This window comes from Dendropsophus ebraccatus, chromosome 5 (genome assembly GCF_027789765.1).
Source record: "Dendropsophus ebraccatus isolate aDenEbr1 chromosome 5, aDenEbr1.pat, whole genome shotgun sequence".
NCBI classification, from domain to species: Eukaryota; Metazoa; Chordata; class Amphibia; order Anura; family Hylidae; genus Dendropsophus; species Dendropsophus ebraccatus.
This window is the reverse complement of record NC_091458.1, coordinates 40,732,549-40,752,649: the sequence shown is the minus strand read 5'-3', so window position 1 is coordinate 40,752,649 and position 20,101 is coordinate 40,732,549. Positions and strand designations below refer to the sequence as shown.

Sequence of the window (20,101 nt, the reverse complement as noted above, 5' to 3'; positions counted from 1 at the left end):
AAAGAAAGGACGGACCTCTAAGAACCTCTAAGAAAAAGTCCTTGGCCATGACCTGTTACCATTCTATGCCATTACTATGGGAACAGAGTTGTACCTGGGGAGACCTAACCGTTTATTACCTTACATTCTGCTGTATATAATAACATTATTATGACATGACACTAAATTAAATAAATATTTAATATTTATTGTCAAGATCATTAATAATTAACAATTTTATTTAACATTTATATACTTTAAAATGGGAATTGACTGTTTCTGTCACCTCTGTAGCTGTTATAACATAGAAATGAATGTCTCAGATGTTAACATACTTGCAAGTCATGTGTTTATATGTGATAATCATACTTTTATATTCATATTCCAATGCAAGTAATTTCAACCGAGTCCTATGAAAGCCTATAATAATATATTTACTCTCGCACCCTGCGGTTAACAGGCCGATACCTTTACTACCTGGTGCTCAGAATTTGAGAACCTCAGCAGCTAAGTAAAAGGAGCCACACTTTTAGACTCTTACTTTCCCAGTTTCTGCCCCGAGCTCTTGCTGACCCACTGAGCACCATGCAGATTTGTTTGAAGTTATCAAAATAGTGTAAATAGAAATGTTATGGAAGTAACCTACTTTCCCAAAGACATGCATATTATGGATTCCTGCCACGAGCAAAGACCATAAACAAGTCTACTGATCAGAAACCGCAGCGTTTAAAAGCAGGTTTCCTTTTACGTGTAAGATCAGATCTCACAAGGTTATAATGTAACGTTTCAGTCTTCTTGATAGGCCTAAGGAGAATGGAGCTGACTTGGCTAATACTGATGTTGACATAGATATGATGTGTATTTTAAGGCACTATCATTAGTTGTGCTTAGCCATAGGTTTACATAGTGTCACATCCACGGCAGTTCTCCAAAATTGTCCAGAAAAGTGGTGAACATAGCCTCTGGGGTTATCACAATGGGACTTTTTGACTTTGCTATGCCACATTTCACATTTGCTATGTTTGTTCGGTTGCTCTGCTCCGTCAATTGACATAAAGAAAAAAACAAAAATGTGGGGGTGGGCCTATGGCATACCAAAAACCAACAGTGCTTGATGGACCCCATTCACATTAATGGGGTCCACCAAGTTTCCAGCATGGTATCTGGCATTTTGCTGGACAAAATAGTGGTGCAGAATGCTGTGCTATTTTATTGAGTATTTTGAATGGAACCTGAGATTGAGGCATTCAGCCGAACCTCTATTGTAGGTGTGAACCCAGCTTAAAGAGACTTTGTATCCACCAACCCACCCTCCCAAGCCGCTAGTATCATCCGTTTGATAAGAGTAAATCATTACCGGTCGTGTCTATTAAAAAGCACCTGGTGCCTTGGTTAGAGCAAGAAATATTCTTTTAGATCTGTAGCAGTGAGTCAAACTGGCGTGGCTGTGCCCCAGGTTTGCAATGCCTCTCCTTTCTTACTCCCCACCCTCCTCATCTTTATGAACTACCCCAGGCAGGATTTCTCCTATTCATCACTTGTCTAAACTGCACCTGTGCCCTAGCAACACATGTGCACTGTTTAGACTATCGATGAATGGAAATTCTGCCTGGGAGCGTTCCTAATGATGAGAAGGGTGAGAAGAAAGAAAGGAGAGGTATTGCAAACCTGGGGCACAACCACACCAGTTTGACTCACTGCTACAGATTTAAAAGATAATTTTAGTTCTAACCAAGGCACCAGGCGCATTTTAAAAGACACGACCGGTAAGGATTTACTCTAATTTAACAGACGTACTAGGTACTAGTGGTTTGGGGGTGGTGGTGGATACATAGTCGCTTTAATATCAGACTCAATATACAGTCCTAAACTGTGGTACTGAGCGCAGTATACTGCAGGAGCTTCATGTACCCACTAGTTTTACCTTTTATAGTGATCTTAACATTTAAAGTGCATCCTTCTCCGGACAAAACTCTTTGAACAATACAATAGCAAGTACAGAATATAGACCGCCTTTAGCAATAAACTATTTGTGCTTAGCAAATGGTGGAAAGCCACTAAGTGGAAAAGAATATTACGAAAGCCATTGTTAATCCAAGCAAAGAGCGATTGAAGTGTACCATAGAATATAAGGCCTACAGCTATCTGACATTCAGGAAAGCTTTTAACTACACTATTGACTGATCCTAGGTCGCTAGGAGCTATGGGAAGGTTTTACAAAAACATATTCTGTAACCGGAGATATAGTGGTAAGGGTTCGCTGCACCTCACTAATGTATATGGAAAATCACCTACTTCGAGTGCACTACTGTCTCAGCGCTAGGAGAAGAGTATTGGATAATAGAAAATGGAAAAGTAGTAGGCGCTCTAGAAGAGGGTGAGATAACCTATATAGGATAGTAGTTTGTGTAAGATAGTATGTAATGTATGATCCTATGTTTGGGAACAGTCATATATATTTGAATAGATCTAAGTTATAATAGTATACACCATATATACAAGAAAGATCTAAGTAATACTAAATGTTTAATGTGTAATCATTATTTTTATCAATTCATGAATTCTTTTGTGATACATTAAACATTTAGTATTACTTAGATCTTTCTTGTATATATGGTGTATACTATTATAACTTAGATCTATTCAAATATATATGACTGTTCCCAAACATAGGATCATACATTACATACTTTCTTACACAAACTACTATCCTATATAGGTTATCTCACCCTCTTCTAGAGCGCCTACTACTTTTCCATATTCTGTAACCATTCAGTCTGGTATCATTTCCTCACTATACACGTGTTCCATCACATGGGTTGGAAACACAATAATTACATTGTGACAAAGGAATCCCGTTCAATTGTTTTTCTTCATAGAAATGATGCAGTTAGAGTAATTACCATTGAGGCGGATGATAGGAGGATATTTTAAGGCGGTAATTACCAAAGCCTTAGTAACATGCAAAAAAAATTAAAATAAATTACAATAATTGTTTTATATTTTCCAATTTATAGATATTACATTGGTTTAAACATTGCTATGCTTATGCTGGTTCTAAATTAAGGCCTTTTAACATTGGCCGATTGGCCTGTGAATTAACGGCTGTAGGAATGTTCTTCCTTCATTATTACCCTATGAATAAGGCCCAACAATCAGCAGACGAACGAGCAAACCCACAATACAGACTCCTTGATTGTCGGCAGTATATTTCCTAGTGTAAATAGGGTCTGTGCCGCTAGGTTCACACTGTTTTTCCCTCTCTCTTTATTTGAAAAAATTAGGGATGGTCCGAACCTGCTGAGGTTCGGGTTCGTATGAACCCGAACACTCGGCAGCAGATTCCCGCTGTCTGATTCCCGCAGCGGATTCAGCGGGAGTAACGCCTGGAAAACTGGGATACAGCCTATGGTTATGGCTGTATCCCAGTTCTCCAGACGGGCCTCCCGTTGGATTCACCCGCTCCACGGAGCGAGCAGACAGTGGGAATCATTACCGGTTCAGACCATCCCTAGAAAAAATGAAAAGAAAAACAACAAAAAAAAAAAAGCTGTATGGCCCCCCGTCAGTGCAATTACGGCTACATGACTCTAGTTTAGGGGGGCTAATTGCCCTTTGGATGTGTCTTTAATTGAAAAGTCCATTGAATTTATTAGTAAAAACGGTCAAAAGACTTGCAAAAGACTTGCAAAAGGCTTGCAAAAGACTTCCGAAAATAATTGACACGAAAATTAGCTCCATTTACTTCAATGGAACTGAGTTCCAAACTCCACCTAATCTGGAGACAAGAGAGGGGAAAAAGTGGCCATGTTTTTGTAGCGCTGGATAACCAGTTTAATACATTGTGTGCATTGGACCCCCGTCATTCCTTTTCTGTTATTTGAACGTTGTGTGAACATAGTCATCCTCTGATCATTTGTGCAGCTGATGAGGCCCAACAATTGGCCTGGGTAAATGGTTCTTTTAGGCTGTGTTCACATTTTGCGTTTCATTGTGGTACTTCATCACTTATTTGCCTTAGCCAGTGCCGATTGACATGCCATTTGTCAAAAGTCTTTGGGCAATTATCTGCCTATGTGAGAGAACCCTTACAAAACAGAGCCACCGAAATTTACTGCAGTGACACCACAATAAACAGTCAATAATCTTATCAGCAGACATATCAATTACTGATTAATTGAGCAGCCATAATGCAGGGGGCACTTTGTAGTACATCAGATTCTAAAGCCTTGCCTGGGGTGAAGATTACACTTTCTAGATTACAGTTCACTAGAGCAAACTCTATGCAAATGTGGAGTTTGCAAGGAATGCTGGGAGTTTCATAAGAGCATGTATAATTGGAAAGCAGCTTTAGGCTATGTTCACACACCAGTTTCTGAACCTCATTTTTAGCAATAACTGCTGACAAAGTGGACCAGAATAAAAAAAAATAGATGCAAAAAAGTATGTGAAAAGAAATATGGCTGAAAATAAGGCTAAAAATACTACGTATTATCATAGCCTTAGGGTGAATTCACATGTGGCAGATTATGGAAATTTTTGCAAGTGTCCAATTTATCTGAAATATTCCTATTGAAATGAATGTAAATGGGACCGTAATTCTGCAAGTATCTCAGGTTGAGTACAACATAAGCAAAATACTGTACTGCGTGAGCAAAGGTACTCAACTTTTTTTGTCAGTTTTTTAAAAATTAAAAAAAAAAGTGTTAAAATGATGAACCATTTGCTTAAAAGGGGGTTACCATTGTGGACACGCACTTTTTGTTAAAATCGTGCCCGTTCTGATAAGCTGATCGCCATAATCAGCTGTGATCCATAAAGTAATCTGGCAGAAGGTGGTTGTTTTTCCTGCAGTGCATCCACAGGAGAGATGAAGTATTACACATTTCACCTGTATTCTGATCTCATGAGGGTTACATGTTCAGGTTTTTAGTTGCAAATATTTAATACAAAGCCAGGAATGGATTTCAAAGGAGGAGAAGCCTTAGGGGCAAATGTATTAACGTATATGCATTTTTTTAATAATACTGAATTTTTGCCCACTGCTTATTTTTTAGTGCCACATTTATCAAGGCAAATTAGCTAGATTTCTATAGTTTACGCCATGTTCGCCATTTCTCAGTTTTTGGACCAGGAAGGGTGTGGTTTCAGATTAGCTAACTTTTTGGGCTGATTTATCATGTGCGATTTTTTTAAAATTTTTGCACAAAAAATTGCACAACACTACTCCGCTGCAACCCTAACATAGTTTTTTTTTTTTTTTTTATTTTGTTACATTTTGTGCAGCCAAAAAAAAAGTTCCAAAAAATTGTGCAGATGATAGATTTCCCCCTTAGGGTATGTTCACATATATAAATGTAGCAGAATCCTGCCTGCCTCAGTGTGCCATAGCCTGTCTATGAGAGGGCTCCTGCTGCTTTCCCGAGTGGACTCCCCTAAGTCTTTTCTTTCATCTCTTCCATTCCTCCTCTATTCCTGGCTTTGTATTTAATAATTGCAATTGAAAACCTGAATGTGTGAACACACCACCTTATGGTTCACCAGTTACTTAGAGGCAATGTTCACACATTGTATTTCTGTCAGTCTTTTTTCAACCAAAATCAGGAGTGGAACTCACAGGGCAAAATTATAATGGAAAGATTTGCACAGCTTCTGTGTTTTCAATCCACTCCTGGTTTTGGGTGGACCAAAAGACTGACGGAAATACTATATGTGAACATAGCCATAGACAGTCATTTTGTTCATGACTAGAGATGAGCGAACCTCGGGCATGCTCGAGTCAATCCAAACCCGAACTTTCGGCATTTGATTAGCGGTGGCTGCTGAACTTGGATAAAGCCCTAAGGCTATGTGGAAAACATGGATATAGTCATTGGCTGTATCCATGTTTTCCAGACAACCTTAGAGCTTTATCCAAGTTCAGCAGCCGCCACTAATCAAATGCCGATCGTTCGGGTTCGGATCGACTCGAACCCAAACCCGGTTCGCTCATCTCTATTCATGACCCCTTCATGCATCATTTTTATTTTATGTCTATACCAGAAGTTTCTATACTTTTTCCTATGTATTAACTACCAACTCTTTTTTGGGATACACACCTGAGGGATACACTATACACAGGGTAAACTGTTGGCACCGCTCCACTGGGCACTAGTTGGTTCTCGTCCAGATTTAACAAGTGCCTCAATGCATTCAGCATTCACTTTAATAGATTCTAAAGACATCCTTAGGGGACAAACACACTTGCCGGATCCGCAGCGAGTCCCCTCGCTGCGTATTTGCAGCGAGACTCGCTGCGGATCCCGGCCCTATTCTTTCAATGTTAGACAAAATCGCAGCAGGGATGTACATCCCTGCTGCAAGTTTGTCCCCAGCCCGTCCCGTTAACCCCCCCGGCCGCCGGAGCATATACTTCACCTGATTCCGGCTTGCTTCGGCGGTTCCTGGAGTCTTCAGCAAGCCGGAGCTGGGATCAGGTAAAGTATATGCTTGCTCCAGTGCCAGTGCCTTGCTCCAGTGCTTGGCCGGCTGCGGGGGGGGGGTGGGGTGATCAGACGGCCGTGGCTGCGGGCGGGCACTGGAGCAAGCATATACTTTACCTGATCCTGGCTCCGGCTTGCTGAAGACTCCGGGAACCGCTGAAGCAAGCCGGAGCCAGGATCAGGTAAAGTATATGCTCTGGCAGCTGGGGGGTTAACGGGGCGGGCTGGGGACAAACTCGCAGCAGGGATGTACATCCCTGCTGCGATTTTGTCTAACATTGAAAGAATATGGCCGGGATCCGCAGCGAGTCTCGCTGCAAATACGCAGCGAGAGGACTTGCTGCAGATCTGGCAAGTGTGTTTGTCCCCTTAAACTATTTCCAGAAACCCTTAGTATCACTGATGCTTCCTCCATTTATTGTGACTGCAGCAGTGTTAGCCTGGACGATGAAAAGCAATATCAGAGCTGCCTGTCTCAGTATGACCATAGCTTACTGGCTGAGCCTTTAGTTTGTCTGATATTAAAGGTTAAACTGAAGAATGGCCGGAAGGTTTCTATCAAAGAATAAGTAACGTTTGGCAATCGCTGATGTAAATTCACGCTGGTAGAAGAAATGGTTTTAAGTGACCTCCTCCTGTTTTCTTCATTTTCCTGTTCTTTTAAGCCCAACGTACTGAAATACTGGTGATTAAACTTCACAATCCAGTGCGGTGTAAGAAAATGTTTATATATGAAAAAACTGAATCAAATGGGTGACAGATATATGCGGCCATGTAAAAGCATAAAAGCCTACTACAAATAGCAATGCAAATTCTCCTTCATTGGAAAGAGATTTAATCCTTCCCTTCATTACCATACGTACAACAAGTTTTTGGCCCCTTTTTCAGTTGTACTTTAGCTGTACTCTACAGCTGAAACGCGTTGTGCAGTAATGAAAAGAAGACTGCATCTCTATCCACTGCTACAAAATTTGGTTTATTGTACAACCGGTGAGTGACACTGTTTGTAGTTTTTTTGGGCCGTCAAATGGTTGTGGGGTTTTGGCCTGTTGGATTTTTTTTACAGATGTGATTATAACCCTAGAGATATTTTCATGCCATTTACTTGCATAGAGGGTTACTTGACTTAAAAACGTTGAATAACACAGATTGGTCATATGCTGCCTCCTTTTCCTCATGTGCTGCTCTTTTCCTCTCATTGTTGATTTTCTAGGTTACCAACCACTGCTCTGGTCTAAAAGCAGTGGTCTAACTGGTGTATATTTAGCAATAATGTAGATGTATACAGAAATGGAGTATATATACTGTATGATCTATATAAATACATATTCTATAGCTATACAGCATATTTACACAAGCCAGACCACTGCTTTTAGAGCAGAGCAGTAGTCGCTAACTGAGACATTGAGCTGTTAACAATGGGAGGGAATGAGCAACATATGCGGAGGAGGAGACAAGTTTGCTAAATGAATGTATTTACAAAAATATTTCACAAGTGACTGTTCATCCATCAAGGAAGTTATCATTAACCCAATCCCAAGCATGTTAAAGGGGTAATCCAGCGCTACAAAAACATGGACACTTTTCATCCTCTCTTGTGTCCAGTTCAGGTGCGGTTTGCATTTAAGCTCCATTTACTTCAATAAAACTGAGTTCGAAACCCTACCCAATCTGGAGACAAGAGAGGGGGAAAGTGGCCATGTTTTTGTAGCACTGGATAACCCTTTTAAAATCACCCACAAATAAATGAATTCCCAGATATCTAGGCCTGTAACACTGAGGACCGGCCTGCATCAGAAGTAGACTCTTATTAATGCTGTATAGGTCACATATTGTGATATATAATGGAGTGATGAGTAATAATCAATAAAGTGTATGAGTAAACAACAGTAATGATACATAGACCGGATGGTGACAATGCACATACATATTCACTGTAGCCAAGAAGCATCCTATAGGGGCCAAATCTAAATGAAGCGAACCACATTATTCATGAACATGTCCAATCTGCCCCCCTGTAGATTGTATAACCGAGTGAAATAAATCAATCTGGATTTCATGTTTAATGTACTGTGTATATACAGTAATCCCTGTCAAGTATGTTTATGCTGGCAAGGGCAATTTTATCTTTTATGATTCATTGTTAGATGAATGGAACGTGGAATACAAAAAAGAGATGGGGCCTCACAGCAAAGATCCAAACGCAACTGCATAGGTTGGCTTTATGGTACTGTTATATATGATAGTTTCCCATTAGTGTTGAAATCCTAGCATGTTTGGTAACAGTCATGGCAGTGACAAATAAGGCCTGCTGGTATTCAAATATACAAATCGGACACTATTCCCAATAAGACATAAGGGTATGTTCACACTGAGCAAATACGGCAGAATTCCCGCCGTGCTCAGTGTCCCGCTGTGAGTGAATGAGAGGGTGCACGCTCCTCTGCTGCCACTGCTCTCCGCTCAAGGAAGTGACAGGTCACTTCTCTGAGCGGAGAGTGACAGCTGCGGAGGAGCACACACTCTACCATAGATGGGCTATGGGACACTGAGACAGGCGGGATTCCGCAGTTCCCCTGTGGAATTCCACCTGTTTTACTCAGTGTGAACATACCCTAAAGGGATTATCAAGGCTTAGAAAAACATGGCCACTTTCATCCACAAACCAGAACCACTCCAGTCCTCAGCTCAAATGTGGTATTGCAGCTTTGTTCCATTGAAGTGAATTGTAATACCACATGTGTCGGACCATGATTTTAGGTCAGGACCTAAAGACACAGAGGGGGAGATTAAACAAACTGGTGTAAAGTAGAATTGTCTTAGTTGCCCCTAGCAACCGATCAGATTCCGCCTTTCATTTTCCAAAGGATCTGTGAGGAATGAAAGGTGGAATCTGATTGGTTGCTAGGGGCAACTAAGACAATTCTACTTTACACCAGTTTGATAAATCTCCCCCATAGTCTTTAGATTGTTGTCTTTATTACACAGAGCGATGATCTGCCGAATTGGCCTGATTCAGCAGATTATTGCTCCGTGTAATAGGGCCCTAACATTGCAATTTCCTATGGGGAACCACAAGTATTCTTATATTCTTATTTATTAATATTATAATCCTGTATTCTTACCATAGAGGACAAAATTAATCCCAAATGACCATAAAACAAATTCTTTGCAACTTTAGGAGGTTCCGGTCAGGATCCCCCTTGTTAGGACAGCAGACTTGCAGTGTTAGGCAGGGCCCATAGTATAACAGGGCATATAAGGGAGAATTCATGTTACCACAGTGCATTGGGCTTCTATCTGCACCCTATTTCACCTTGCTTTAGTCCGGAGATGGGCAACCTTCAGCCCTCCAGCCATTGAAAACTACAATTTTCATCATGCCTGTACAGCCAAAGCTTTGCAGTTTTGCAACAGCTGAAGGGCCAGAGGTTCCCCATCTCTGGTTTAGTCAATTGGTGAATGAATTGATTGTGCAAGTAGGCTGTGTTCACACACCATTTCATTGCAGTACTGTTGTGGTACTCTTTTCTCTGAAATGACACAGTACTGCTGCACTGTTGCAGTACTATTATGGTACTGCATCATTTCAGTGAAAACGCTGCAGTACTGCAAAATTACTGCAAAGAAATTGTGGTTGAGACTTAAAGGGGTTGTCCAGCGGAAATCTTTTTCTTTCAAATCAACTTATATTAGAAAGTTATATAGATTTGTAATTTACTTCCATTTAAAAATATCAAGTCTTCTCACACTTATTAGCTGCTGTATGTCCCGCAGGAAGTGTTGTTTTATTTTCAGTCTGACAGTGCTTTCTGCTGACATCTCTGGCCGAGACAGGAACTTTGTCTTGGTTTTCTATGGGGATTCATAGAAAACCAAGACAAAGTTCCTGTCTCAACCAGAGATGTCAGCAGAGAGCACTGTGTCAGACTGAAAATAAAACACTTCCTGCATGACATATAGTAGCTAATAAGTATCGCAAGACTTGAGATTTTTTAATAGAAGTAAATTACAAATCTATATAACTTTCTCACACCAGTTGATTTGAAAGAAAAAGATTTTCGCTGGACAACCCCTTTAAGGCCATCTGGAGGAGCAAGCAAAGAGCAAGCGAAGAGCAATCGAGCGCAACCTGTCAGATCAGCGCTTGCTTGCTCCTCGTTCCCTGCTCTGTGTCGGCGCTATTACACACGCAGACAATGAGCAGGTTAGAACGTGGGGGTGGGGGAGCTGTGGGAGGGGCTCCCTTGACAATCTTTAGATCACCCGGGAAGCCCATAGGAGAGAGCGGCGATCTGCTGCCGCTGCCTCTATTACACAGGGCTACAGCCAGCAGTCGTTATCAGAAGTTTTTTTCAACATGTTGAAAGACAAGGATCCGCCGGGTGATCGTTGCCTTTTAACACTAGCCATTACACCAAGCGATTATCGGCCATTACGGCCGATAATCTGCCAGTTACAACCGATAATCTCTTGGTGTAATAGGGCCTTTATTGGGAATTGTACGATTTCTATATTTGATGACATTCAGTATAATGGATGGTGACAAACAACACGTTTTAGTTTTTTTTCTCTAGTTAGAATAATTTATGCACATTGTAGCGGATGGTTTATTTTCAGCAAGATTACCATTAGGATATTAGATAAGTTGTTTATTTGGTGATATTAGCGTGAATGGAGCTCAGCATGGTGGAGCGTATCTGCCGCAGCCGTTCCCATCATTAGCTGACTGTTCTTTAAAAATAAATGTACTGAAAACTATGTGTAACTGATCTCATGCTTTTGTGTGGTTGCCTGGCAACCGGCGCCGGTACAGCAAATCTCTTCCCTCTATTAAGGCATGCATGCCCCAATTTTGAGGATTTTTTTCTCTTCTGTGTAAGGTTTATTTTTCTTCTTCTCGATGGAAGGTCGGCTTCGCCTGCCCGTTTGTTTTTTGACATGTTGAAACACAGATTTGAAGTCACTCCTGGTGCCAGACTTTGATGTTAGGGCTGTTGTAACGACAGATGTGTATGTCGGCGCTGGTTATCCAGATGGGAATATTCAGCACTTATTTTGCCCTCCAGCATAGACAGACTTCCATTAATGAACCGTGGCAATCATATACAAACACACTTGAAAAGTTTTTAGATGAATTAATTGCTTCTGTGATTATGCCGGGTTCTGTAGTCATCCTTTACACGTCGCTTCTCATGACATCTGCATATTAATTAGGACTAAATAGTTTTAGCTCCCAGCATAGTAATTGGTGGAGTCAAAAATATATATATTTTTTGAAATGTGTGAGCCCACAATGGCAGTGGACACCAACCTAGCAGTTTTGTAGAATTAGACAAGATTCACACAGGACGGATCTTATGGCAATGACTTTTAATGAGAATACATATTTGCAGCGGGATTTACATCCCGCTCTGAGTATGTATGTGACAGCGCAATTAACCCCCCCACCAGCCAGAGCAAACAGTACATTACCTGCTCATCAGCAGCTGGAGGGGGGATGTGGCAACAATCCTATTATCCTGCATATTAGGAGAACGGCTGAGCAGAATGATGTAAGTAATACACCGGTTTTGTTCAGCATTTCTGTCACTAGTTTAGGCCATGTTCACACAACATATGTTTTGTATAAATGCATAAATACACATAGTATACGCACGAAAAACTGACATGTCAGTTCACACAATGGAGCATGCGGCTTCAGCCCCATGCTCCATTGTGTGCAACGGTGAATTGAGATGCAGGCCCATCCCAATTCAACATAAATGAAGATCATCTGGCCGGCTGGCATCATCTTCTCTGACCTGGCCGTCCTGTGACCCGGGCGGGTCACAGAATGGCCGGTGTTATATGGCATGTGAACATGGCCTGATGCTGCGTTCATTTAAGGTGGCATAAACCTAGTGACAGATTTCCTTTAAAGCACATAGTGACAGTGTGAAAAATAATATGCTAAGGAACTCTCTCTTGGAGGAAAAAGAGATTGCTAAGTCAAACTGTAGGTGGAACCATAGAGATAAGTTGCACATAATTTTTCCCAGAATTCTCCTAGGAGCATAAAAAGTATAAAAGGCACCATACACTCTTTGGCTGGGTATCTCCTCAAGGAGAAACATCTCATCTCACCTTCATTTCTTCTTCTTCTTCCTCTTCTGTCCATAGTTTCTATGAGAACCTATAGGCACAGGTCTGTGCTCATGAATTTTAATCAAAAAAACTAAATAACCTTCTGCCGCTCTGACCTAATTATGACAGTAGTTTTCCTATTAGCATTGTAGCTGATTTATTCATTTTCCATTTACATGAAAGCTGTATGATAATCTCATGAAAGTTGCATGTAAATGTCACTTTTGTGTGACTCCTGCTCTTACCGGTGCAATCATTCAGAGCTCAGCTTTCATTTTTGATAGTGTTCCAGAAATATAATTGCTTAAATTGCTCTATTAAAATATGATCCCATGAACTGCAGCAAGTGGATGGAGTAAAAGTTAGCTGAAAATGTTCCGAAAGTAGAACAATTCTTAGTTAATATTCATCTTCTGACCTCCTACCTAGCGTCCTGACTACATTACAGAGATACCTGTACATTGTTGAATGTGACTAGTCTGCAGAAAAATGCATATGAAAATGTTCTCAGAAACTTTGGTCGGGATTCGTTCTACAGTTCAAAGTGTTTTCTATGGGGCAAACAAAGTCAGAAAGCCTTTTTAGGGTATATTCACACATGAGACCCATGTGGTTTTTGAAGTGGAAAATGTGCTGATTTTCTGCTCAAAAACCCAAACTGTGTCACTTTAGAACACCGTCCGCCTCCAAGAACCTCCCCCCTCCCACACACACACATCTATTGACTTTAAAGGTAGACAAGGAACCATGTGTAAAAGAAGGGACATGACAGTTCTTTGTACATGGTTTCCCTTGGAAGTTCTGGGATCATGGCTAAGAGCCACAGCACAGAGGTGCAGGGTTTGCCTATATCATCATACTCCAAGGGTGATCACTTACTAATATCGAATTCCTAGATGGATTCTTACACTGATAAAAAGAGACTCCCCCAGGGACCTTGTTACTAAGTGGTATTTGTACTTTCCTAAAATGGGAAAGTGGGCCATGGTGACACTTTTGAGTATTCTGATGCATGTCATGATATTGTGTTAAATTGGTTTCATAAGAAACTGGAATCCTTAACTAAAGGAAGTATAAGGATGGATACAGCTGTATGATGGATGTCTTCAGCTGATGTGATCCATAAGCCATTCATAGGGTATGTTCATACAACGGTTTTTACTCTCCATTTAAAATTACGTCTGTCATTTCCATGTTTGGCCGCTGTCAGTGCAGTGATGGCTGCTGGTACATTATTCTAGTTTGGGTTACTAATTGGCCTTTGGGTGTGTGTTTAATTGAAAAGTCCATTGAATTTAATGGTAAAAACGGTGAAAGGAGGGTGAAAAAACTTTGTGAACTAAAAAATAACATCCACTGTTTGCAAAAGATGCCTGAAAATAATTGTCATGAATATTATTTTCCCGTCTACGCAGACAACGTCCGTCATTTTATACACTGTGTGCATTGGATGTCCGTCATCCCATTGACTTCAATGCATTGCATTGAAGTCAATTAAATTGTGGAAAAAACTGACGTCTTTTTAAATAGAAAAGGCCACTTTTTTATTTTTTTTTACATTGTGTAAACATAGCCGTAGGCTCCTGTGTTAAATAAAAAAAGATATATGTTCAACATATACTTTATTGTATAGTGTGAGACTATAACCTGAAAAATTGAGGTTCTCAAAATTCAGACACAGATAAGGATGGAGAAATCTGTATGAAATTAAATGAATCAGGCAACAACTCGTATTGTTTGTATTAACCTATGAGAAAAATATTCTATATTATGGCTGTGTGTGTGTGTGTGTGTGTGTGTGTAAACACTGTAATTGGTTTGGAGTAAACCAAGTATCAAACAAATGAATACAGTAGCCGCTACAAACCGAGAACAATGCAACACCCTGCATCCATCAATATGTGTTTTATACATATATATATATATGCTTACAATACATAGGCTTACAGTCATGGACTGACTGATATGCATCATTCCTTGTAAAATTGTAAAAATATCGGGACGTTTGTTTTATGCCTACATGGTAATGGCGACTCTTCCCTTCTTATATACTAATGTTTTTTTCTTCTCTCTGTCACTTCTTTAAGCTCCTTATTTGTAACTTTCGTAGAAAATATTTCCGCCGTTCCCGACTAATTTGTCATATCCTGTAAACTGTTCCGTCAAAGAATATAAAAAGGAACAATAAAATTGTCTCCTGCTATCAAAGCCATTTAATTTCCTGTGTTCCTTTGTTGCAGTGTTTTTGAGGCTGTCACTCTGTCCAATGTATGGCGTATTAGTACTTTTATATACTGTATTCTTTCTGTATGAACCTTTTTGAATTGTTTTTTATTTATTTATTTTTTTGGTATGTGTTATTTGATGCCTTGTCAATTGTCAGCACTAGAATTGCTTGTGACAGAATGAATAATGAAAAAAAATATATATTACCAGGAATAACAGGTGAACAAATCTATAATACACTTCATCTTACAGGACCTGTACCGTCACCTGTCATCGGATGATTTGGATTCAGTAGGAGACTCAGTTTAAAAGAGAAAATGGAGCAGTGTTTCTGGTTTGTGACTCGGTGATAGTTTAAGCTAATATACGTAACATGACGTGAAACAAAGGCTGACACTGGTTCATAAAGTGTTCTATCTTGGGGCACTAGGTATGTTCCATTTCTTTTCTTCAAGCATATTTGGTACGTTTTCAGAATCGCCTGAAAGACAACATTATGAGTATGGCTTCCAAAAATGATCTCATAATGACTACATCCAGATCTGCAGTCGTACTAGGTAATGCTTAGGCATCGTTCCAGTATGCTGAGATTTAGGGGTTTGTCTTTTTTTAATATATGCAGCCTTCTGCAGCAATCATAGCTTTAGGTCATAAAATATGAGACTCAGCAGAGGTCATTCCTGTCAAGGAATCTAAATGTTACCGATACAGGATAGAAGTTATAATACAGCCCTCGCATTATATTATTAGCTGGCTTTCCAATATATGCCAGCTCTTCAGATATATACCCAACAGCTATCGTTAAAATTTCAACACCACCCTTGATTTGGAGGTACAGGGCATAGAAATATTAGGGGGTTGTATGGACAGCAATTACTGCTATTAATGGATTTGCTTCTGAAGTTAAAATACAGCCCTCACATTATATTATTAGCTGGCTTTCCATATATGCCAGCGCTTCAGATAAATACCCAACAGCTATCGTTAAAATTTCAAGACCACCTTTGGTTCGGAGGTACAGGACTTAGAAATATTAAGGGGTTGTATGACCAGCAATTACTGCTATTAATGGGTTTGCTTCTGATAACAGACGAGGATAGAACATGGCAGTCGGAAGGATTTTAAATTCCCACTGGCCTCCCTGCCGGCTAGTAAGTAGACAACAGGCTGCTTAGCAGCAGAGTCCAGATTAGAAATTAGACTGCCATGAATGGTTGGCATGGGCTCAGGGCAACCACCTGAAAGTCCCCTCTGCTTCCCTCCATATTTTTGGATCACTCCCGTTGGTAAGGGGAGCAGTTTTGTTAATAGCAATATTATGAGTAAAATTTTGTTAATCCGGCAGAAATTCTAATAATCTAGTATCCCTGGCTTAAAATGGCAACGTAATCTGAAACTGTAAAAGACGAGAAGACTAAGTACAGATAGCCAAATGTAAAAATCTAGCAATAAAAAGGATAAAAGTAGAATTGTTATTTGTGTTTTTATGACTGATAATCCTGAATGTTTGATAATCTTATGTTTTTCTTATGCCGGATTACAGAAATCTTATTGCCACAGCACAGCTCCCTAATATTTTCTTTTGCAATGTGCCTCTAAACTAGAGTGTGGTTGCTACATTAGATATCCCAACCTGTTCTTAGGAATGCTACATTTTTACCCTTAAAATTTTAAATTAAAGGGATTTTCCAGGCTTAGAAAAACATTTCTTCCAGGAACAGCATCACTCTTGTTTGGGTGTGGGTTTTGTAGCTTAGTTTCATTGAAATGAGTGGAGCTGAATTGCAATGACAACCTGAGGACTTGGTGGCGCTGTTTTTGCAAAAAACTAGCTGTGCTTTTTCTAATCCTGGATGAACCCTTTAGTGTAAATCAGATAAATTGTAAAATAGAGGGATTGATAAATCAGTACAATGAAGAAAATAGAATCTGTCCCTGTCCAAGTCATATAAAATATCCACATACAGATGAATAAAACTGATTTTCAGTTGCAAAAAGTGGCCCTATGCAAACCTATTCTCAAAGGGTACCTGTCATTAAACTTACCTTTTCATGCTATCAGGCATGTCAAATGTTATTGATCACAGCAGGTCTCATTGCTGAGACCCACTGTGATCAGGAGATATAGCCAGGGAGAAAGCGCAGCAGCCATGCCATCCACTCCCTGGCCGTATCTACTTAACAGTTTTTTCCGACCATGTAAGTCTATGAGACTACAAGGTCAGAATTGGTGGCCGGACGGGGAGAGGATTGTGCTGCTGCAGCGTTCATTACCGATTTCCTGATCTAACCAATGAGACCCGCTTTGATCAATAAGTTTTGACATGTCTCTCTAACATGTCAAAAGGTTTATTTGGTGACTGACAGTGCCTCTTTAAAGTGGTTTCCAAGATTATAAAATAGGATTACTTCTTTTCAGACACAGTATCACTCTGATCTCAGGGACGGGTGCTTTAGCTCATACAAGTGACTGGAGATGTAATATAAGATAGAGTCCATGGACAAAGGTGGCGCTCTTTCTTGGGGACCCTTTTTTGTAATTCTAGACCACCCCTTTAATTTACACCTCCTTGCACTGAACTGCAGACGGCTGATTTCTGTTGAGGGTGATCAGTGTTGGCAGTTAATATTTATAAATTAAAAATTTGGTAGATAGTTTAAAAAAAAATTCCCCAAATCTGATTTTATTGCCCCATTGTGTATTTTATGAATCAGTTGTGCAGCTTTTGTCTTGTTGTTTTTTGCTAACGTCTCCGCTATCACATCTGATTTGCCAGGAAATTCTCGACTAATAATCATTTTGTGCTTTACTTTTAACGGCTTCTCTTGATCTATGAATGTTAACAGAGCTCTGTGATATCGCCTAATTTATTAATGCAAAACTATTCTGATTGTATCCATTCAATCGCTTAGTGATCTTTTCTTTTACTGTTTGCACTTTTTTAAAATTCCCTATTAATTCATGTTTTATAGAAACTAAGTGTGTCTGAGGAGAGTGTTGTTACTCGGTTATTATATAGTAATGACATTTTCTATTAAAAAAAAAAATATATATATATACACACTCGGGAGGCCTTGTTTATAAAAACTCATAGAAAAAAGGAAAAGCAGGTTTGTTGCCTATAGTTCTGAATGAAGTGGTTGTTGTGTGCAACAAGGACCCTCCTGTTTCTTCTATTCACACAGTTTTTATACACGAGGCCCAAGACTTTACAGTATTTTCCATGTTTGTCTGACAGTGGTGACACTGGCTTATATTTCAGATTAGGTTCAGACTTAAAGGTTTGTTTAAAGTTCTAATCCGGGATTAGAAAAATATTACAATTTAGCTCCAATTCACTTCAATAGAACTAAGCTGCAAAATTCGCACCCAAACTGAAGACAGGAGTGGTGCTATTTCTGGAAAAAAAGCAGCCATGTTTTTCTAAGCCTGGACAACCCCCTTTAAGCACCAGAGTGCCTTCATTTCCCAACTACAATGTGAGTCTCATAGACATGCATAAGGAAAGTCACACAGCAGTATCGGACAGCCATAAACGTGGTCACGTGGACAATCCCCAGGACCACAATGGCATGATAGCTGGGAAATGAAGCCTTCCAGAATTTATTCATGTTATGTTACTACCAGGCAGTAAATAAAAAAAATTTGCTTGGAGGCGTTAATTCTTAAAACAAATTCTTAAAACTATTGGTTCTGTTACCAAAATGGCAGACAAGTGTTAAGTATGGGACTGGTACTCTTGGTTAAGTTTCAAAAAAAGGAAAAAAATCTGATTCAACAAGTCAAGGCAAGAAGATTGGCTGTCATAAGAAACTTCTGTAAGATTGGTCTTAGGCTCACTTGGACTTAGTTGTTACTAACCAGAGTTCAGCTTTTGTATTGGCTGCAATTGGCTATCATTAGGCTTGATCAAAAAGCGGAAAAACTCGAACCTAGCTGGACCTTCCGCATTTGATTGCTGAAGCCTTCACGGTCCGTGCGGAAGGAGGAGACATCCCGGGGACCGTCTGGAATTCAGCAATCAAATGCAGAAGGTCCGGCTAGGTTCGAGTTCTTACGCTGTTCGATCAAGCCTAGTTATCATGGCCAACCAGGACTTTCTTTGACCCATAAGTAGAGATGAATGAACTTGCCAAAAGATGGCTGTATTTATGTTTTCCAGGCAGTCCAGGGGCTGCATTCATCTTTTCCAGGCAGCGGGATTCGAATGCCGATTGTTAAGGTTTGTGCGAACCCAAATTTTAGGCAAGTTCGCTCATCTCTACAAATAAGGCTGCATGCACACGTTCATAATATATGGTCCGCAAGTGACTGTATGTCCTGAAACGAAGTCCTGACCTCTTATGGAACTCTCGGCATCATGATTTATTATAAAACGGTTAACACTTGGTGCCCCTGTATTGACAGAGCTGTGACAATTCAGCAGCTAAGAAGTAAAGCTGTTTCGAGGCTCTCTGCATCATAATAAATTATGATGCCGAGAGTTCCATAAGAGGTCAGGAGTTCAGTCTGTGACATACAGTCGCTTGCAGACCATATAACTCGGATATCAACATGCCGCCTAAAGCCTTATGTGTCTATCGCATATATGAGGCATAGCTACTGTTACACCAATTACTCTAAAACTTTACATGTTTCTATGCAAAACAATAAGATCCTTATATATTAATTTGACTTTCAACTAAAGTCGAGATCTGTAGAGTTTTTTCTGTGACTAGGTCAAATCAGACACCATTGAAGTATTTGTCATCAAATACTGTTTGAAGTATAATACTTTATAAATGTTAATGAAAATTTAACAAATTATACTGATCTATGCCAAGTACCTATAAAGATCAAGTCCTATGCACTAAGGGCAGCCATTTTGAAAACAGAATTGATATTTATCTTTTCACTGCCTTAGTATATTGCATATTAGCCACATTGGGTCTTTTGTATAAAAACATTCAGTCAGTTTTTATCATCTTAGATGCACTGGAGAATGTTTTCATACACAAGCTCCATAGGATGCCGCCTATATGTCACCTCCTATTGGTTGAGCTCAGATGGGTTTTTCTATTGTAATATGAATTGTTTAGAAACTGGATGAAACCCCATTGTTAAATTATTATTACTGCAACTGTTCCGTTTATCCTCAGTGCTTATCTACAATAAAATATTAAGATGAATACATCAATTTGTCTTTGGTCAAATCTTCTATTGCTCTAATGCTTCCCAAAGTAATGGTTTTTTATGTAGTTCTGACAAGTTGACGTGATGTATGAATACATTATTAATGCAGCCTTGA

General features: G+C 39.8%; 1 protein-coding gene across 5 annotated transcripts in view; it reads left to right on the top strand.

The window, feature by feature from the left end:
* Positions 1–20,101, top strand: part of DCLK1 (doublecortin like kinase 1) — a 239,095-nt gene that overhangs the window by 156,877 nt on the left and 62,117 nt on the right. The window contains exon 7 of one of the 5 annotated variants that reach the window (XM_069969928.1): positions 15,066–15,147. The exons of 3 other annotated variants lie outside the window; for them this stretch is intronic. In XM_069969928.1, coding sequence (XP_069826029.1) covers positions 15,066–15,122 — 57 coding nt within the window. In that variant the 3' untranslated portion in view covers positions 15,123–15,147. Of the gene's footprint in view, positions 1–15,065; positions 18,739–20,101 lie in introns of those variants that run through there. One more of the 5 variants, XM_069969927.1, reaches the window with a different exon arrangement.